Source organism: Ctenopharyngodon idella, chromosome 2 (genome assembly GCF_019924925.1).
Source record: "Ctenopharyngodon idella isolate HZGC_01 chromosome 2, HZGC01, whole genome shotgun sequence".
Taxonomy (NCBI): Eukaryota; Metazoa; Chordata; class Actinopteri; order Cypriniformes; family Xenocyprididae; genus Ctenopharyngodon; species Ctenopharyngodon idella.
Window position 1 is genome coordinate 32,268,305 of NC_067221.1, and position 20,510 is coordinate 32,288,814.

General features: G+C 38.3%; 1 protein-coding gene across 1 annotated transcript; it reads left to right on the forward strand.

Moving 5' to 3' along the window:
• The first annotated feature begins 4,631 nt into the window (after positions 1-4,631).
• On the forward strand, positions 4,632-12,102 carry rpe65a (retinoid isomerohydrolase RPE65 a). The gene is made up of 14 exons (XM_051882968.1): positions 4,632-5,618; positions 5,867-5,949; positions 7,312-7,462; positions 7,555-7,662; positions 7,960-8,101; positions 8,197-8,344; positions 8,448-8,529; positions 9,499-9,631; positions 9,739-9,878; positions 10,024-10,153; positions 11,246-11,360; positions 11,457-11,551; positions 11,638-11,749; positions 11,824-12,102. Exons 1-14 carry the CDS (start codon positions 5,608-5,610, stop codon positions 11,967-11,969), a joined length of 1,596 nt encoding a protein of 531 aa, XP_051738928.1. The 5' UTR covers positions 4,632-5,607; the 3' UTR covers positions 11,970-12,102.
• Positions 12,103-20,510: the final 8,408 nt, after the last annotated feature.

The window sequence follows — 20,510 nt, forward strand, 5'->3', positions numbered from 1 at the left end:
ATTTCCTCCTTCTTTCTAATCTTAAAATAAATACTGGCAGTTTTCTGGACATTTAATGTTAAACAACACTGATTAAGCTAGTCCAAATTTTAGTCATGACAGCAGATAATTTTTGTCATACCTGTTCATTTATTTTATTATGTACATAAATCACAGTGCCATCTGCGTACATTTGAATATATACGTCAGGACAAACATCTGGGAGATCATTCAAATACAAACTAAAAAGTAGGGGCCCTAATACAGACCCCTGAGGTACCCCTTTGGAACAACATCTCATAGAAGATGTATGTGTTTTAATCCGTGTGCACTGATTCCTTGATGTAAGATAAGACTCAATCCATTTCATTGTTTCCACAGAAAAGTTAAAATGTAGTAATTTAGATAATAGAATATTATGATTTAACGTATCGAATGACTTTTGCAAATCAAGGAATACCGCACCCACAACCCTTGTCTAGTTTTTACTGCACTAAAATAACATAGGCCTACAGCAGTTTCCGCCGAGTGCTGTTTACGAAACCCAAATTGCATAGGGCACATTAAATTATTTTGTGTATCTAAAAAATGTACGATTTACTCAGTTACTACTTTTTCTGTTATTTTTTGACACTACTGACAAAATTGAGATTGGCCTATAATTTGCTATGTTAGATGGATCAACTGCCTTGAAGACAATTTGGGAAAATAGATTGTCCGACTGATAAATTCACAAAATATTTTTTTTTACAATTGTTTTTTAAGGAATTACAGTCTAAACCATCTATATCTTTAGCATTAGAATTTTTCAAATCTTTTATGATATTCTGAATTTTATTCTCTGAAACTGGTGTTAAATGGAATGCAGGTTTTACTGATTTAACAAAGTTAAGTTCTTTATATCTAATTCCAAATGTATCAGTCAAACTTTGAACAATCAACAAAATAATTGTTAAAAGTATCTATAATTTCATCATGCTTATTAATTATTCTTCCTTCAAAATTTAATTTTAAACATTTAATACATCATTTAGTCTTTCTCAATTGATTAATAGTTTGCCATATCTTTTACTGTTACCTTTAGCCTCATTTAAATATCAATAAAGTATTGTGCCTTAGCCTGCCATAATGTCTTAACTACCTTATTTCTTAAACTATTAAAAAGAAGTCGATGCTGTCATTTCATGAGCATCCATACCTGTTCAGTAATCCATGGTAAATTATTCTTTCTATGGCTATTTCTAACTAATTTTGTATATTTATTCCTTATGTTTTTTTTTTATCTCCTCTATAAAGATTTTATGTGCAGTTTCCAAATCTTCAGTAGATAAAAGGGATACCCAATCAATTTGTCCAAGCTCTTCTTCAAACGCACTCGTATCCTTTTTTTGATATTCTAAAAGAATAGTTCTGTTCATTCTGTGTAGTATCATGATAAACAAACCTATTTTTATTTAACTTCCTGGATATGAGTGTTAAATTGTGATCTGATAAGTAAAAAAATTAAAAGTCTATTTGTGTGTAAAACTTTTATCTAAGTTTGCGAAGTTGCTGTAATTTGTGTAGGGCTCTCAATCAATTTGTGTAAAATCATGCAGTTTAGTTATTTCCTTTCTTTTTGGCCTTTTTATAAGACCAATCAAGATTAAAGTCCCCCATAACAATATACTCATTACGTGTATCAACTGTATCAATACACTCATTACTCATCAACTTCTTTAAAGAGTTTTTTGAAATGATCATAGAATGAAATATCGGATGAGGGCGGTCTATAAACTGCAACTAAGGCTGAATCCCAAATGGCACACTTCTATGCACTTTCGGTCTTGTGGACTTACAATGGCTGCCGCATGCGCATGTCCGTTAAGTCCACGAGACCGTAGCGTGTCCCATTCATCAATTTAGGTTTCAGAAGGGTGCTCGCGAACACCCCCTTTGCACCTACTATGCGCCCTCAATGCGCACTTCAGCTGAGCCCGCAAGTTTGCGAGCTACACAGAGGACTTTACCCAGCAGTCAAAGCGGCATTACGTCACGAAAGTGCAGACTCAGAGGAAGACCGTGAGGGTTTAGGGTGCCATTTGGGATTCAGCCTAAGTCAAGGTAGCTCCTACGACACCCTCCGACAGCACATCCGAACCACAGTCAGCCCCGGCTTGATGACCAGCGACCATCTGGGAACGTTTCAGCTCACGATGCTTCTCGCCGGCTGATCTTCGGCAACAGCTCGAGACAGCCCCCCCGATACACTCCGACAGCACATCCAGACCACGTCCAGACCACAGCCAGCCACTGGCAGCCATTGCGGGAAGACCAGGTAAATCACCAGCACACTCCGGTGGAACAACCATTGCGGGAAACTCAAATGAATCTCCAACACGCTCTGGCAGACCAACCAGGCCCGATCCAACCACAGACATCCACCGGCGACAGCAAAACGCCTCCAGGCACAGCTCCAGAATCCGAAACAACACACTGAGTGCTGCCAGTTAAATACACTCTCACACACACACACACACACACACACACACACACACACACAACACACTATTATACAGACACAAATTAACTGGTGTGGCTGTAACGATATGAACGCAACAAAATTGAGCCAGAAGAGTCAAATAAGAGGTTGAAATCAGGTTGATTAACCTCTGATAAAGCGTTTCTGTTCATTCTGTTTTTGTTACATTTTTGTTGAATTTTGATGTCATGTGTAACAATGATTTTGTGTAAATTGTAAATTCTGTAATATTCTGTTAATTCTCCTGCAATATTATTGATAAAAAATATATTACATTGTTTTTACTGAAAAAAAGTTACATTTCAGGTGTTCGGTCACTTTTGACCTCGAACAACACAAGTGTGATTCCTAAATGAACAATACCAGAGGGTCAAAAAAATGTGACCAGTTTTAACCTGAACTCGGTTGCACGTAATACCCTCCCCGGACTCAGTTACCCACCCCTCCCTCACCCAGTATTTTAGTTGAAAGCCATTTATTCACATTGTAACACTTTCGCAGTCTTCATTCATAAAGACAACAACAGAAAATATTCTGAATGTATTCAACATGTTAATGGTGATATACACTGAGAAAATGTTCATTTGAATTTTGTGGGTATTAATACACTCCAGAGGTAATGCAGGGTATCAAGGACATGTTTAGTGTTGATATGGGAGCATTTACTTCCAAAGCCAAAGAAGTTTTCATGTCACCAGATGAAGGATTGTTGCAATTACAGCTCATAGGCATCTTTAAAAAAAAAAAAAAAAAAGAGAGGTTTGAATTTGAAAAAGTCATTTGATTTGAATCTTGGATTTCAGTCTGGGGAGTGTGTGCAGTTTGGCCCAGTTCCCAAGCACCAGAAGGTTGGTCGCTTTCATTCTGATAATGCTTGGTACAACTTACATGTGTGAGGTCAAGCTTTTCATTTATGAATGCAAAAATAAAAAAACTTGTTCCTACTTTTTTAAGTCAACACCTGCATCAATGCTTGCAGATCACTAACTTCTTATGAGCCCTTATTGCCCTTTTTCAAGATCAAACAAATGTAATTTTAGTAAGTAAAAAGAGAAAACTGGTTACTGAATGTGAATGCTTTTATTGTTTTTGTTGAAGTAAGATCTAAGTAAATCATGTTTTATCACACTATATTTTGCACAACAAGAGGTGGATGGTAGTGAAGTGTTTTTACTCTGCTTAAGTACATTTTTTAAGTGTCTGTACTTTATCAGAGTGTTTTTCTTTGGGAAACTTTTACTTCACAACATTCCAAACCATAATGTCATACTTTTTTACTGCATTATGTTTCAAATTAAATTTAATACTTAGTTAAATTAGAAATCTAGTACTTTCTCACTTTTACTCAAGTAAAAGTAATTCAAATTTTTACTTGAGTACAAGTAAGAAAGTACAAAATTTTTAATGTACTTAAGTATTAAAGGTAAAAAAAAAAAAAAAAAAAAAAAAAAAAAACTTTTATTTATGAAATGTGGTGCAGTTAAAAAGTAGAACATTATGCATTGGAATATAGTGAAGTAAAAATTTTCCAAAGAAAAACACTCAGATACTACAGTATAGATACTTTTTAAATTTACTTGAGTAAAGTAAAAATACTTAACTACTGTCCACCTCATTCTGCAAAAAATGTGCTTAATATTATAATTAACTGGTTTCTAAATTATTATAGTTTCTTAACTTCTAAATTACTGGTTCGCTTCAGGTGAAAAATATGGCATTACTGTAAATTAAACAACCTTAGATGGTTAGATCGGGACATTATTTCATATTTGTATCATTTTTAAATGTAATGTTATGTTGTAATGTTTTATATAATCTCTCATAAATGCTCTGAGATACTAGTGCAGAATAAGACATTTACTTAAATTCAGTATTCTCCTTTTGCAAAAACGTGCTTGTTTAATTTGGCCTGTGTTGCGAAAACAAACATTCTTCAGTTAATACAAATCTGTTCAGGAATGTGATAACTGAAAGCCCTTTCTTTGTGTGCTGCGAAAAGCTTTTGCGCTTGTGACCTCAGAGGTTGCAAAACTTGGGAAATAAAATAAGCAGCACTTATGATTTATTGATAGAAATGGTTCATTTTACATACAAGATATAAAAGAAAATATATGTTTTATTTCATTTCATGGGAGGGAATCGAAGTTAAAAGTTAATGGGGACTTAGAATGGGACGTTTACATTAATATTTTTATTGCAATCAGTTGTGGAATCACTCCACATCGAGAAACTTGTGATATAGTCACTATGAGATATATCATGTTCAAAACATAAGCTTTTGCTGCACATGAATTCATTGCGAGTCTTGTTTTCCTGGCGGACTAGGCAAACAATGTGTTTGTTGCTCTGCCATAATATGCCTGGATTACACACCCTCTCCTGAGGAATGGTTGTTTGGGGACAAAAACACGCATTAGGGTTTTGTTTGATTTATTTTGTTAGGCTATCTAAACATTTGCATTTCAATTTTCTTGCCGCTTACAGATTTAATACACTTTCATTAGTGCAAAAGTAGAAAGAGAATATACTGACTTTTTTCATGCAATTATTTTTTTTTATTTTTTATTTTTTTTTTTGGTGCCCTTTTGAAAAAGTTGTTCGCTTATTGACAGTGTGTCCTTTTTTAACTTTCCTGGAAGAATTAAAACCCAGTGAGGAATTATTCTATACCTCAGTTACACTTGTTATAAAACAGCTTTTTATAGAATGTCCTTTTTATGTTTTATAATGGTCTCAGTTTTATTATTGGTCGAATAAAGTCTTTGTTGGGGGACTTTGTCAGCTGACTTCAGCTTATTTATGTTTCTGACGTTGTACAATCACGTTTTGTCTACCTGATTGCATCACAGCTTTTAGCTTTGTGAAAACCTCAAATCAAGAGAAGCAAATCCTATTTGAAGAATGGCTATTGTAGCTTGCATCTCAGGATCTTTGTACAATGGGATTGTTGTTTAGCAAATAACTGGCATTGGCTGTAAGAGGGGTTAAAGTTAGTCAGCGCAAAAACTGTGTAAGAGGATAAAGTATAAAAGCCCATAAACTCAGGGTTCCGCTGACACTCAAACAAGAACAAACTGCAACAGACATTTACTGTCCCAGCAGCAATCATGGTTAGCCGGTAAGTGACTTTCTTTTTATTCTTTTTCTGTTTTATTCTCTTGTATATTACAAGGTTTTTGATATTTTAACATACCTGAGATCTCTGGATGAATGGTATATTTTTGATTTATAGTGCTCTGTATATGTCATTGGAAAATATGTTTGTAGTAATTTTTGTAAATTACTTTATTGATTCTCTTAGATTTGCCCTAATTTGTATTTAATAATTTAATTTATATATACTTATTTATTTATTCATTCATTCAGTTTTGAACACCCTGCTGGAGGCTATAAGAAAATCTTTGAGACTGTGGAGGAGCTGAACGAACCTCTTCCAGCAACAGTCACTGGTATTTCCTTCATTTTTATATTTATTGATTGAAAATATTTTAAAAAAAGAAAAAGATGTCCCTTTGTAAATGTATTTAATATCGAGTAGTGATACTCTACTACATGAATTCCTCCTATAAGAAAAACTTTAGGAGAAAAAGATTTGCTTGTTTGACCTGACAAAGACTCTCACTGCATCTGAAATCACATACTTCCCTACTAAATAGTATTCAAAAAAACAGTACACCAAAAGAGTAGTATGTCAGAATACATAGTATTCAAAAAAACAGTAGGTGAAAACCAGATGATCTACTACTACTTCCACCGAGTTTCTGAAGTACGCATTCAATGGACACTACTATCCCATGAGGCCACAAGGAGAGGATTTGTGAATAGAAGTGAAGCGACACAACTGACGCTAGTAGGTTACGTGACAGTAACAACATGGCGGATGTAGTACATCTGAATTTCTTTCATACTACCCATATTCATAATATATAGAAAATACTTTTTTAACAGTTGTAAAGTAAATTCAAATTCAAATGTGGTATCTACTCAGACAGTATGCGATTTCAGACACATCGGCTGTTGGCTGAAGGTCTCCCCCCCCCCAATGAACAGTGATTTGTTGTGCAACTGTATAGTATTTGTTAATTTCAATCATGAAAACTATTTGTACAGTTCAAGGCAGGAAAAAACTTCAGTTGCTTACATGAGCAACATATGTGCTAACCAGCATTCTCTAGTGTACGGTTAATTGTATAGTTCTAAAGGAAAAAAACAACAAGAAGAACGCTTGTGCACTGTAAAAAGTAATACTCTATATCTACTCCATAAAATTTTGGCAACAGATTACAAGCAATATTATTAATTAAATTCAACAAATAGAATTGAGTTAGAATTAATTAAATGAATTCCTTAAATGTCAACCATTTAAAACGAGTAAAATTTAAACAAAAATATCTGAATAACAGACAGACGTCAAAGATGAATTAAGAACTCTTTAATTTTTATTGTCAACATTAAAGACACCTGATGATAACAAGTAGAATCACTGAAGGAAAGAGAAACACATGAATTAACAGAGGTTTAGATGTTGATGTTGATTTAAAAAAAACACCAATTGTTGGTCACCATTATGGTGATCAGCGTTTCATTTAGTTGGACAGTTTCACTCTTTGCTTTTGCTTTGTAGTTTTTGCAATGGTGTTTGCAAATTTTACACATTTTAAATGGTTGACTTTTATGGAATTAATTTGATTAATTCTAACTCAATTCTTATATGTTGAATTTAATTAATAATATTGCTTGTAATCTGTTGCCACAGTTTTATTAAGAAGATAGAGCGTATTACTTTTTACAGTGTGAATGTGCTTTTTTAGGTCGCATCCCCTCGTTTATAAAAGGGAGTCTGCTCCGTCTGGGTCCCGGTTTGTTTGAGGTTGGATCTGAGCCCTTCTACCATCTTTTTGATGGCCAGGCCCTCATGCACAAGTTTGATTTCAGCAATGGACAGGTCACATATTTCCGCAAGTATGTGAAATAATTTTTTTGTTATCTTAAACTTGTCTCCAGTTAAAGAAAATAATACAAAACCTATTTTCCATGGCGTTTTGTTTTCACAGGTTTATCAAAACAGATGCTTACGTGCGTGCTATGACTGAGAAACGTGTGGTCATTACTGAGTTTGGAACCTGTGCCTATCCAGATCCCTGCAAAAATATCTTCTCCAGGTCTGACTGAACTTAAGGCCCGTTCATACCAAGGACGATAACTATAATGATAAGATTATAAGATTCTCGTTCTAAAAATTGTTCTAAATATAAAAGAATAGCAGAGTCCACAGCACAACTATAAGAGAAGCAATATAGTTGGAATCACTTTCAGAACAATTTTTTCCAGCTGATGAACAGTAAAAGAGACAATTTGTTGTAGTTCACAGAACTGAAACCTTTAGTATGCATGGCATAATTCTTATGGGTTTGGTGCATCAGCATTTTTTCCATTTTTTCCCCCCATTTTTTTGACAGGTTCTTCTCGTATTTCAAAGGTGTTGAGGTGACAGACAACTGCCTGGTGAATGTTTACCCTATTGGAGAGGATTATTATGCTGTCACAGAGACCAATTATATCACCAAAGTAAATGTGGAAACCTTGGAAACCTTGAAAAAGGTAATACAATGATTTACTGTACATTGATTTGAATGTTTTGTAGTCCTGAATAGCTTTCCAGCATTTTAAGAAATATCACTTAATCATTCCAAAAGGTTGACATGTGTGACTATGTCAACATAAATGGAGTAACAGCCCATCCCCACATTGAGAAAGATGGTACGGTGTACAACATTGGGAACTGCATGGGGAAGGGGGCCTCGCTGGCCTACAATATTGTCCGAATCCCACCTAAACAAAAAGGTAAGCAGTCTTACAATCACTGAGAAATATTTAAAGAATGTTGGTTAAATCATGACTAATGCTTACTAAACTCATTTGGTTAAATGCCAACAAAATCTTTCAGACAAATCTGACCCCATTGACAAATCCAAGGTGGTTGTGCAGTTCCCAAGTGCTGAAAGGTTCAAGCCATCTTACGTACACAGGTAATACTCAATCCATAAACATGTGGAGGACTGAAAGACATGTCCTATTGTTTGACTACAATTGAAGTAAATATAAATAAAAATGTTTAGAATCAAAATTTTCATTTAAAATACTTATGTAATACAGTTAATAACAATGTTTAAATTAAATATAGCTACAGTACTTTCACCAAAGAAACTTTATTGTGTAGATTATATAAGTAAAGTATGATAGTCAGCTGGTCATTGTCATAATTTAAACCTGTCAGGGCGATCAAGACCCCGATGCAGGGCAAAGCACCACTAATGTGTGTTGCTCAGATATGCGTAATGTTTTATTCTGCTCTAACTTTATTTGGAACTATTTTCGTTGTTGGAGACACAATGTTGGCAATATAGTGTCTAAAATGTAAGTTACTCAATATTAACTTCTTGTTTAAGGAAGGTCTGGGTATCTGGACTGCTTGTGTTATATGCTTAAATGCAGTATAGGGGTCAGTGACATTATGCTCTATTCATTTATTCAAAAGCTGATTAAAATGCAATTCATACAGAACGCCCATTGGTTAATTGTGGTTAACTGTGCTGAGCCGTGCTGGTTGAATGCATGTAGTGATGTTGCCACTCAGTGTTGGTCACTTGTCTGTAAATGAAAGTAAATAAAAAAATATCTGATCATCCTCCATAACGCGGTCACTATTTACATCTCATATCATCTGTAAACTCTTGCGATACCAAGGTAATAACTGACACATTTATATTACATTCCAAAGAACTCTGTTCATGTGAAACCAACATGAATACAAAAAGAATATTTCTAAGAACTTGCCACGTGTTTAAAACTAGATTTTTGAAAGATTTTTCCTATATCATGGACACTCTTTTATGTCATTGAACCATTTGGCAATATTTTGACCCAGTGTTATAATGATCAATGACAGTTGATAAATTATTAACACCTGTTTTCCCTATATGTCTTTCCATTACTAGTTTTGGGATGACAGAGAACTACTTTGTCTTTGTTGAAACACCTATCAAAATCAACCTGTTGAAATTCCTGAGTGCCTGGAGTATTCGAGGATCCAACTATATGGACTGCTTTGAATCTGATGAGGAGAAAGGCGTATGTTCTTGTTTCTTTATCTCTTTATTATTAACAAGTTGCTAATGCCAGTTAGGGTTAGGAGGCTTTGAACCTTTACCTTAGATCTGTTGTGTCAATTTATACAGACGTGGATACACATTGCAAGGAAGCATCCAGGGGAGTACATTGACTATAAATTTAGAACCTCTGCAATGGGTCTTTTCCATCACATCAACTGCTATGAGGACTCAGGGTACATTGTTTTTGACCTGTGTGCCTGGAAAGGGTAAGTAAAACAGAATGATTTACTTTGATGAAAGTTTGAGTTTCAAAGCCAATTCACCTCTGTAATTTATTCATTACCATTATTGTTCTTCATGTATAACAACAACTGGTTTCAGGTAAGATAAGGTATTGTTTTTCCTCTTTAGCTTTGAATTTGTCTACAACTATCTGTGGCTGGCAAACCTCCGTGCCAACTGGGACGAGGTTAAAAGAAATGCCATGATTGCCCCTCAGCCAGAAGTGAGGCGATACGTCATTCCTCTGGATCCCTACAGGGTAAATAAAAAAAATACTGGAAACACTAAAATAAGGTGTCATTTTTGACCATTAGTTAACAAGATTTAACAACGAGCAATACTTCTAAAGCATTTATTAATCTTAGTTAATATTAATTCCAACATTTACTAATACATTAAAATCAAAAGTTTCTGTTAAAGTTCCTCTATTATGCTATTAGAAAGGTTCCTAATTTTTCCCTGTTCCCAGTCTGTTGTGATTAGTCTACTCTGCTCTGATTGGTCAGATGGCCGAGTCTGTTGTGATTAGTTTACTCTGCCCTGATTGGTCAGATGGCTCGGTCTGTAGTGATTGGTCTACTAAGCTCAGATTGGTCAGATGGCCCAGTCTGTTGTGATTGGTCGACTTCTTACACCACGTGTCGGAAACCAAACGCCCATTACCATATCTGAATTTTAGCTCTGGAGGCTTCCTTACTGTTTGATACACAATGATATGAACAGTAACAATGGCGTTGCTGTTTGCGGGCAGCCAGTGAAGAACATAGGCTGGCATTATGCAAATTTGTTACAAACTGACGTAGAGCAGGAAGTAAGATTGAAATTACTGACAACTTGTTTCAGGCAGTTCAGACTAGCTTCTTTCTTATGGGAGACAATAACTCCATTTATCTGCACTTTTATCTTTGAAACTTTGCAGATCTTTTATATTTACAAACAGCTATATTACACACTGCATGAAAGGTAATATTTGAAATAGCACAATAGGGGCACTTTAATATTATTTATAAAACGGTTAGCTACAGTCATTGATGCTGATTGGTCAATAGTTGTGTTTTATTCACGATAAAGCACTGCTATGACCGCTTCACCCAATGGTTCTGTGTATCACTGCACAACACTCTTTGCAACCACCCATAGCAACATGAACATATTAAAAATATATATGTTTTACAGTGGAAGGAAGGCATTTAGTGATTTACTTCATGAAAGTAGCATTGATACATATTTTTAGTATTTGTATTGTGTGGTAACCATTTTATAAAAGCAAGCCACATAGGAATTATATTTTTATGTGAGAAAAATACTGATCCTTCAGGATTGATGACCCTTTAACACTGATTTCTTATAGGAGGAGCAGGGCAAAAATCTGATCTCTCTGCCGTACACCACAGCCACAGCTACAATGCGCGTTGATGGGACCATTTGGCTTGAGCCTGAGGTGCTTTTCTCTGGTCCACGACAAGGTATTTTTAGTACTTTCTGTTTAAGGTCCAACTCCATTTCTCAAATAAGTCTAATAAGTTTAATGACATGTTTTATCATGTGTTTGAATCTCACAGCTTTCGAGTTTCCCCAGATCAACTACAAAATGAACAACGGAAAGAATTACACATACGCCTATGGACTGGGCCTCAACCACTTTGTCCCTGACCGGGTATGAATAATCACATATCATCTGTTCAATATTTTATAACAAGTGTTGAAGAATGTGCTTTTTAGGCTGTCTTTGATGATTCATAGATTTGCAAGCTGAATGTGAGGACTAAGGAGACCTGGGTATGGCAGGAGCCAGACTCATACCCTTCAGAGCCGCTGTTTGTGCAGAACCCTGATGCAGTGGATGAGGATGATGGTGGGTGAGGCTAGCCATATTGTCAAATACTGTCTTGTCAAGTGTGTATTTTGTAATGCTTTGATGCTCAACAGGTGTCCTAATGACAATTGTGGTGGCGCCTGGAGCCCAGAGACCAACATTTTGCCTGATCTTGAATGCCAAGGACCTGTCTGAGGTTGCAAGGGCAGAAGTTGATATCATCAGTCCGGTCACCTTCCATGGAATGTATAAGCCATAGAGTGGCTGGTCCCACTGAACACAGAGTTCTATAGTGCTGATAAAGTTACCGTATACACCATGATATTGTAAACAATAAAACTATGATATTGCACATTTCTGATTTTCTTCAAATCTGGTTTTTGCAAATGGACTTTGCAAATGCACAAAAAAAAACTGTTACCATAAAATCAAGAGATATTTTACACAAAATATCTCATCCACTACAAGTTTTTTTCTTCATTTCTAATGGGGTTTGTGTTCTTTGCCACTGTCGTCTCTGGCTTGCTAGTTGGGGACCCTTAATATCCAGCAATATTACTGATTAACTGCACGGACACTATCGGATGAGAACAAAACCTGAACTGAACTGAGCCTATTGTCTTCTGTTTTATAGCTAAATTTTTTCAATCAGTATTGTCTTCTGTAGAGCTGCTTATATAGCTGAACTGAACTTGTTTCATAATGAATAAACTTGAACTGAACTGAGCTGAATAATGACACCATTATGAGAATTTAAAGTTGTCTCATACTGTGTTTGATGAAGTTTGCATCAAGTGTGATACTTTCCTGTTTATCACTGTGAAGCTGCTTTGAAACAATTTCTATTGTATAAAGTGCTATAAAAATAAAGGTGACTTGACTTAAAGAAATTGAAATTTTAGTCAGAAATATAGAAATTCTGTCTTTAACAAAGGCTAGCCATGTTTTGCTATCAAGTTGGCAGTGTTGGAGAACCACACTTGTGGTCTTTGCATTTGACTCTACTTGCATGACATATAAAGCGCTGCAGTGATGACACATTTCTGCATGCCAACCTGTAAGCTAGCACTCTGGTTTCCAAGACAAAGAGATTTTTCCATTGGCTTCTAGATTACTGCAGAAAATAAGCTCTGCGACCAACAAAAGTTTGATTCTTACGTTTGTTTGTTTTTTTTAACACAATAATGTTCATAAAAGAACAACTTTTATGAATTTTGGAGCCTACATATAATTGGCTGAAGCATAAAACTAAACAAAGGCTATAAACAAACCAAATTAACCAACTTGTTTCAGACATTTAACCAATAACCCATAAAAAAAGACTAGACAATGCAACCAGAAGAGCTTTTTTTAATGGCTTTTAGGCTATAAAAATACATCATCCCCACAGCACTATATTTCCTGTATTTGGCCTAAGGCTTCTAGTGGTTTTGAAGACTAGACGCCTCATTTATAAAATGTTGCGTAGAAACATTTGATCTTACAATCATTTCTCAAATATGTGTACGTGTAATTCAGAGAACAAACATACACACAAAAATGTGCATACGCCTCTTTTCCAGAAGTGACATTTATAAAACCAGACAACATTCAAATCCCTTACTTGAGAATGGCAAGAGGCAAGAATTGCGATTTCTCTGCCACAAGGAAAAGTGTGTACTTCTGCTCAGACCCTGATGTGGGCTGCGTCCGAAAACTGGAAAATGCTGCCTTCGGAGGACACATTTCAAGGTAGGAAGGCATCAAGGCACATCCGAATCCAATCTTAGCTTCACTTCCTGTTTCCTGAGATACCTTCATCTGATCAATTTTTGAAGGCAGCATAGATGTATCCTTCACTGCCTTTGATGTCCCACAATCCTATGCATTCCATTTGTTACAGTTGAGCTAGAAAAATAAAGATGGCGTCCGAAAGTTGCGTTTGCTGGTCAGTTTGTGTGTAAATGTACGTTTTTGACCAACATTTTCCACCTTTGATGTCATTTCTATTAAGAAATTTCTACTGTAGTAATTAAATATTTGTTTAGTTCTCACCAAAGCTTGCGCTATTTTGGTGTAGATCATTAAACTGTTATGCTGCCTCAGAAGTCTGTCCAAAATCAGTTTCGTGAGGTGCCTTCATGCACAAACCCTGCTTTACAAGTCATTGCCTGATAAGGCATTGAGGCAACAAGTCAGCTGCCTAGGTTTTTGGATGCAGTCTCAGGTGCTAAGCACTTTTCCACGTCAAAGACCATTTTTATAAATATGAACGTTGGGGTGTATTTTAGCATATGCACACTCTAAGTTCGAAGAACTTTTAATTACCTGATGGAACACACTCAGAACATAGTGTTGTAAAATTTCAAGTAAAGTTCTTAAAGAGCTTTATTAACACATTTTAAGTTTCAGTACTTTGCACTTTAAAATAAACTTCACGGTTGTATAATTAAGTGATAAAAACTGGCTGAAAAAAATACACATATACTCATAATAATACTCATAATGCAACACTTTGTTTTACTACCAAATTATATCCACCCATCCTTAAAACAGCTTATCCTCTGTAGGGTCACGGGACGTGGTGTGTTAAGGGCAATGAGCTTTCGGATTTATCAGACCTGGGACAGACACTTATTTCCTGCCGCGTACATATGCTCTCAAGTGGACAAGATCACAAATGTGGGTTTATGGACAGGCCAAAGTATTTTCCATTTGATAGCGTATGTGATAAAGACATGCAAACTCAGAAGTTTCATCTGTGTTGTTGTTGATCCATCACTTTCATTTCTTTTTCAACTGTGAAACAACAGCCAGTGATGCTACCTTATGGACCAACTGATTTGTGCAAAAATATGTGTGGTTTGGGAATGGAGTAATGCATAGGTAAAACTTTAAAGACGCTGTTCTAACTGTGCACAAACCCTACCCATTTCTTCAAAATATATACAGTATTAAAAAGGAACAGACATGTAAGTGTCAGGGAAGACCAGAGTCGGAGACAGAGATTTGGTTAAACCCAAACAGGGTATTTATTGACAGTGATGAATTAAACAGAAAGCAGGTAATGGCACAGTCAGAATAATGATGAGCAGATGAATATGAACTAACTGAGTCTCCTTTCCCTTTACCATGGTAACAGGAGCATGATAGTGGAGAGAACACACACCTCTTCACAGGATTATGGTGACTAGACAGGTATGCATATTATTCCAAAGCGTAGCTTACAGAAGATTGCTGGAGTATCACAGGGAGATTGCTGAAGATTCACAAATAGATCACTGGAGAATCACTAAAGGCTGGAATACACTAGGATCCTGCAGCTCACAGCATCAGATAGGTGAGCCCCACCAACCAACAAACAGGGTGCATTTTTTTTTTAATTTAAAACACCTGACTGGGAGGTCCCACGCAGCATTCGATGGAAACTAGCCCCTCACGGCATCGGATTGGTCAACTCCACTAGCAGTTGAATGAGGGCATACAAATTTTTTTACCACCCAACCGGGAAGGCTTACGCCGACATAAACTAGCTGCTCATGGCATCTGACGGGTTGGCCCTGCCACGGGCGTATGAGATTCTCACCGCCAGAGGGCTCATGTTGTATCCAATGGGGACTGGAGCTCACCCCATCGGACGGTAAGCCCTGCCAGCAGTCGAATGTGATGACCACTTGAGTAGATGTTTCGCGGGATTGGGTCCAACAAGAGCTTAGGGTGCTCACAACATTGGGTCAGAAGTCGAACGGGTGCTCTCACTGCACTCGGTCAGAAGAGCTTGACCAGCATTTGAAGGGTCAGGGCAAAACTGTAACGAATTGACCCCGTCACTGCCTCCGAATGGGGGGGCCACACGAACAGGGGCAAAAAGGGGCAAGCTCTCACTTCATCCAAACAGGAGGGCTCAACCGGCTCTTCGCAGGTATAACTGAGGGAGCCTGTGAAAGGGGAACCCCTAGGCCATTTTTTTTTTTTTTTTACATTTTTGGATATGGAACCGATTAGACTTGATAGACACTCCTCAAAAAAATTAAAGGAACACTTTTTAATCAGAGAAAAGCATCAAGTCAGTTAAACTCATGGGATATTGATCTGGTCAGTTAAGTAGCAGAGGGGGTTGTAAATCAGTTTCAGCTGCTTTGGTGTTAGTGAAATTAACAACAGGTGCACTAGATGGGCAACAATGAGATGACCCCCAAAACAGGAATGGTCTTACAGGTGGAGGCCACTGACATTTTTTCCCTACTCATCTTTTCTGACTGTTTTTCACTAGTTTTGCATTTGGCTAGGGTCAGTGTCACTACTGATAGCATGAGGGCGATACCTGGACCCTACAGAGGATGGCACATCAACACGTGCCATTGCCAGAAGGTTTGCTGTGTCTCCCAGCACAGTCTCAAGAGCATGAAGGAGATTCCAGGAGACAGGCAGTTACTCTGGGAAAGCCTGACAGGGCCGTAGAAGGTCCTTAACCCATCAGCAGGACCAGTATCTGTTCCTTTGTGCAAGGAGGAACAGGATGAGCACTGCCAGAGCCCTACATAATAACCTCCAGCAGGCCACTGGTGTGAATGTCTCTGAACAAACTCCGACATCCTCTAGTGGGCCCTGTGCTCGACTGGCATTTGCCATTGAACACTAGAATTGGCAGGTCTGCCACTAGCGCCCTATGCTTTTCAGATGAGAGCAGGTTCACCCTGAGCACATGTGACAGACGTGAAAGGGTCTGGAGAAGCCGTGAAGAACGTTAAGCTGCCTGTAACATCGTTCAGCATGACTGGTTTAGTGGTGGGTCAGTGATGGTCTGGGAAGGCAGTGATGGTCTGGGGACGCACAGACCTCTACAGGCTAGACAATGGCACCCTGACTGGCATTAGGTATCGGGATGAAATCCTTGGACCCATTGTCAGACCATTCGCTGGTGCAGTGGGTCCTGGGTTCCTCCTGGTGCACAACAATGCCCGGCCTCATGTGGCGAGAGTGTGCAGGCAGTTCCTAGAGGATGAAGAAATTGATACCACTGAATGGCCTCCACACTCGCCTGACCTAAATCCAATAGAACACCTCTGGGACATTATGTTTTGGTCCATCCGATGCCGCCAGGTTGCACCTCATACTGTCCAGGAGCTCAGTGATGCCTTGGTCCAGATCTGGGAGGAAATACCCCAGGACACCATTCGTCGTCTCATTAGGCGCATAACCCTGACATTGTCAGGCATGCATACAAGCACCCCACGCCATACAAGCTACTGAGTACCATTTTGAGTTGCTGCAATGAAATTTCAGCAAAATAGACAAGCCTGCTGCATCATTTTTTCACTTGGAATTTTGGGGTGTCTTTGAATTCAGTCCTCTGTAGGTTGATAATTTTCCATCAAACAATGTGGCATCATTTCGTTCCTAACACATTACCCAGTCCATATCAGTATAGATATCCAGCATGATATTTTTCCCCATTGAGATCTGATGTGTTTTCAAAGTGTTCCTTTAATTTTTTTGAGTAGTGTAGCTTTTGAAAGCGTCTGATGACCATCGACCCAGAATTTGGATCTGTTACTGGGAGAGGCCTTTTTGGGCTGCAGTAGTTGCTGCCCCTATGCGGAATGAGTGACTGAAATAATTTTCTGCTGGGACGCCTGTTTGAACAAGAATTTTTTTTTAGCATACAAAGAGACAGCATCCAGTGGGTGAGCCTCGCATGCAGGAGATTGGCGTAAACGCTTTTTGGGTAGCTGTTGCTGCCCCTATACTAAATGAGTGACTGGAAAAACTGTCAGCTGGGATGCCGGATTGGATGAGAATTATTTTGAGGCATTTTTGGAACCAAAAACACGTGACAGGGTGGTCGGAGTCAACCACAAAGAGTGGGTTGGATGGGGATTTGACTTGAGAGCTTCTGAAGTATAAGATAGAAGACAATGTTACAGCTGAATAGGTGACGGCCGGGAGATTGAAGACGTTAATGAAGTGGCCTAGCTTGATCGGTTTGCGGTATTTGTAGAGTGATAGCCCAAGTGAAGGGTGGAGATACATTTAGTCAGTATGTCCAGAGTTATAGGTTGTCTGGCATCTAGGCAGGTAGGTTGGGTTCTTTGAATACCTTTGAACACCTAAGAAGGGAGGTCTGTGCATTGTTTATCTCGTGGGAGGTTGTGCCCTACATTAATTTATGGAAGAATTGGATTCCACTTAAGGAACCTCTAATCGAACTAATTTGAAGGCCTTAGAGGCTATTAGGATAACAAATAAATGATGAGATCGGGAAACGACAGATTATATGTGATATGGAATGTCTTAAAACCTTTCCAAGCTGTCAGGTATGATTGGAGGGTTCTGAGGGAAACGGTTTGGAGGATGGAGCCAAATGATCTGTCAAGAAGAGGTTTTAGTGGGTGATTTATGAGAAGATCAGCTCTGAATAGTGAGTTACTGGCGATGGGGTTGGATCCAAGTTTCTGGAAGGATCTGCGCTTTGATGTTGTTGGCCATGGGAGGAAGTTCCAGGGTGGTGCATTCGGTGGGATGGCCAGCAGTACAGTAGGAAGGAGGGGGCGGGGCTGAGGTTGTTTGCAGAGGCAGCCTCATGCTTATGTTGGCCCATGAGGATTGGGAAAGAGCAGGGAGAGTAGAAAAGGAAGGAAGCTGGGGAGGAAAGTATGGGCTTGCACTGCCTACAGAGGCATGATGGCCATGGGTAAGGGAGAGGGTTAGAAACAGCGGAAGAAGGCAGCAACGTCTGGACCTGCGGCACTAGCTGAGGCATCCTCATGCTTGGGTCTGCAGCTGGAGCTGGAGGCCATATATAAGGGAGAAGGTTAAGAACAGTGGGAGATGTGCATGTGCATGTGCCGCTAGCGGAGGCATGCTGAGTCTAGGGTCTGCAGCTGGAGCTGGAGGCCACAGATAAGGGAAAGGGTTAGAGCGCAGGATGGATTGGGAGTTTGAGGGAAGGCAGACATGGAGGAAGGTGGATATTGCGTTATGAGGTGCAGCGGCGTGAAGAGCCGTGCTATAGGGTTGAGCAGAGGAGGAAGGGAAGTGAGGCTTTTTAGTGGTGGAATCTGGAGTAGGACCCAGGCTTGCTGAAGGCCTACTGCTCCGGCCCTGTACTTGAGAAGGGCCAACGAAGTCCACAGCAGAACTGCAATACACAGCGGTGTTTCGAGAACAAATCTGCAGCTTTGAACGAATCAACAGTCAATGATTCATGCTACTACATACACACACACACACACACACACACACACACACACACATCTCATTGCTATTTTGATACTGTGAGTTTTTTTTTGTACACAGTGTTGGTATTTTATGTTTTAAAAGCTATGACAATATGACAATGTTTTGGTGAGTTTATAATGTAAATGTAAAAATTATTACATTATGAGCTTAAGATTATATTACGTTTTGAGAAAATTATTACATTATGAACATTTTACTACAATAATAATGTAATACTTATTACATTATGTGCAGTTTTACATTATGCTTTGTTATTACATTATGAGTTGCTACAATGTCAAAAAGTAGTACCAAAGTGGTCCAAATGACGATATTGCATTTACAGTCCTTTCAGTAAACAGTAGTTTTGTGTAAGGTACAGAGTAGAATAAATGAAGAATGAAGGTTTTGACTATTTTGGATATCAAACCACCATTGTGACACAGAGAGAAGACAATTCAGAACAATTCAAGTAGTTAAAGTGCACATTCTCAGGTTTTATTAAGGAGTATTTTCATACATTTTGGTTTCTACATTCAGCAGGATAACCATGATGTTTAGCGCAAAGCAACATTATGTAAATTAAAGTAGTCATGTTAAGTACTTTGTTGCATATTCTTTGACTGCTTGAAGTCTGCAACTCATAGACATCACAAAGTGCTGAGTATTATGCGCTGCCAGGCATGTAATGAAGCCATCTTTAGCTCTGGCTTGTTTTGTGGGGCATATATTCTCACCTGTGCTGTTGTCTTCATTCACCTGTTACCTTGATCAGAAGCACACAAGCTTTTAAATCCCTCTTGAAACTTTTGTCCAGTGAGCTTCTTTCGTTTTCAGTGCTGTGTGCAAAATGTATATAATTGGAAATTAAAATGAAGCTACAGTATTTCTTATTACTCTGGTTTTCATAAGTATTAATTTTACAAGCTCTAAACACTTGTAATGTGGTCACATCTTCAACAGCTAGTTGCATTATATTTATATTATTACATGTAAACAAACATTTGGCACACCTTAACAATTCTTTTATACCTGCTTTGTCCTCTGTAGGGTCACATGGGAGAGTCTATCCAAGCATGTCTTGGGCATGGATAGGTGGATGTACAGCTATATTATTACACTTACATAACCCAGATGACATAAAACCCATAGTCTGTAATAACTTTCCTGTGGGTAATCTCAAGATGTGACCAATAAAGATATTCCAATCAATAAAGCATTCCGTCAGTGCTAATGATACTGGTAGAAATGTGTAATAAGTATTTGCCTCAGCTGTTTTGACAAAATGTTGTTGCAGGGCAGCATGACCATTGCCATGGTAAAGTATCTGTTTATTACACTGTATACGGTGAGATGGGAACTCAACGCCTCAACGCCTCAGCTCCTCTCTTGACAGGATGTCTGCTCCCGTATACAGGTGTTCGGGGATGAAAACTGCCCCCAGGGAGATAAGTTTGCAATCGGCCCATAGCAGGATCTGCTGTACCAGCCTGAACAGTGGCGTGAACGCAGCCCGCCCTATTGATTTATGTAGGAGACTACTGATGTGTCCGTCCACACCAACACATGGTAGGCCCTGACATCTGGAAGTGTCTCAATT

Coding starts and splice junctions, on each gene's coding strand:
- rpe65a (XM_051882968.1), top strand. Junction 8,345..8,447: donor AATCCCACCTAAACAAAAAG/GTAAGCAGTCTT, acceptor AAAATCTTTCAG/ACAAATCTGACCCCATTGAC. Junction 10,154..11,245: donor TTCCTCTGGATCCCTACAGG/GTAAATAAAAAA, acceptor GATTTCTTATAG/GAGGAGCAGGGCAAAAATCT.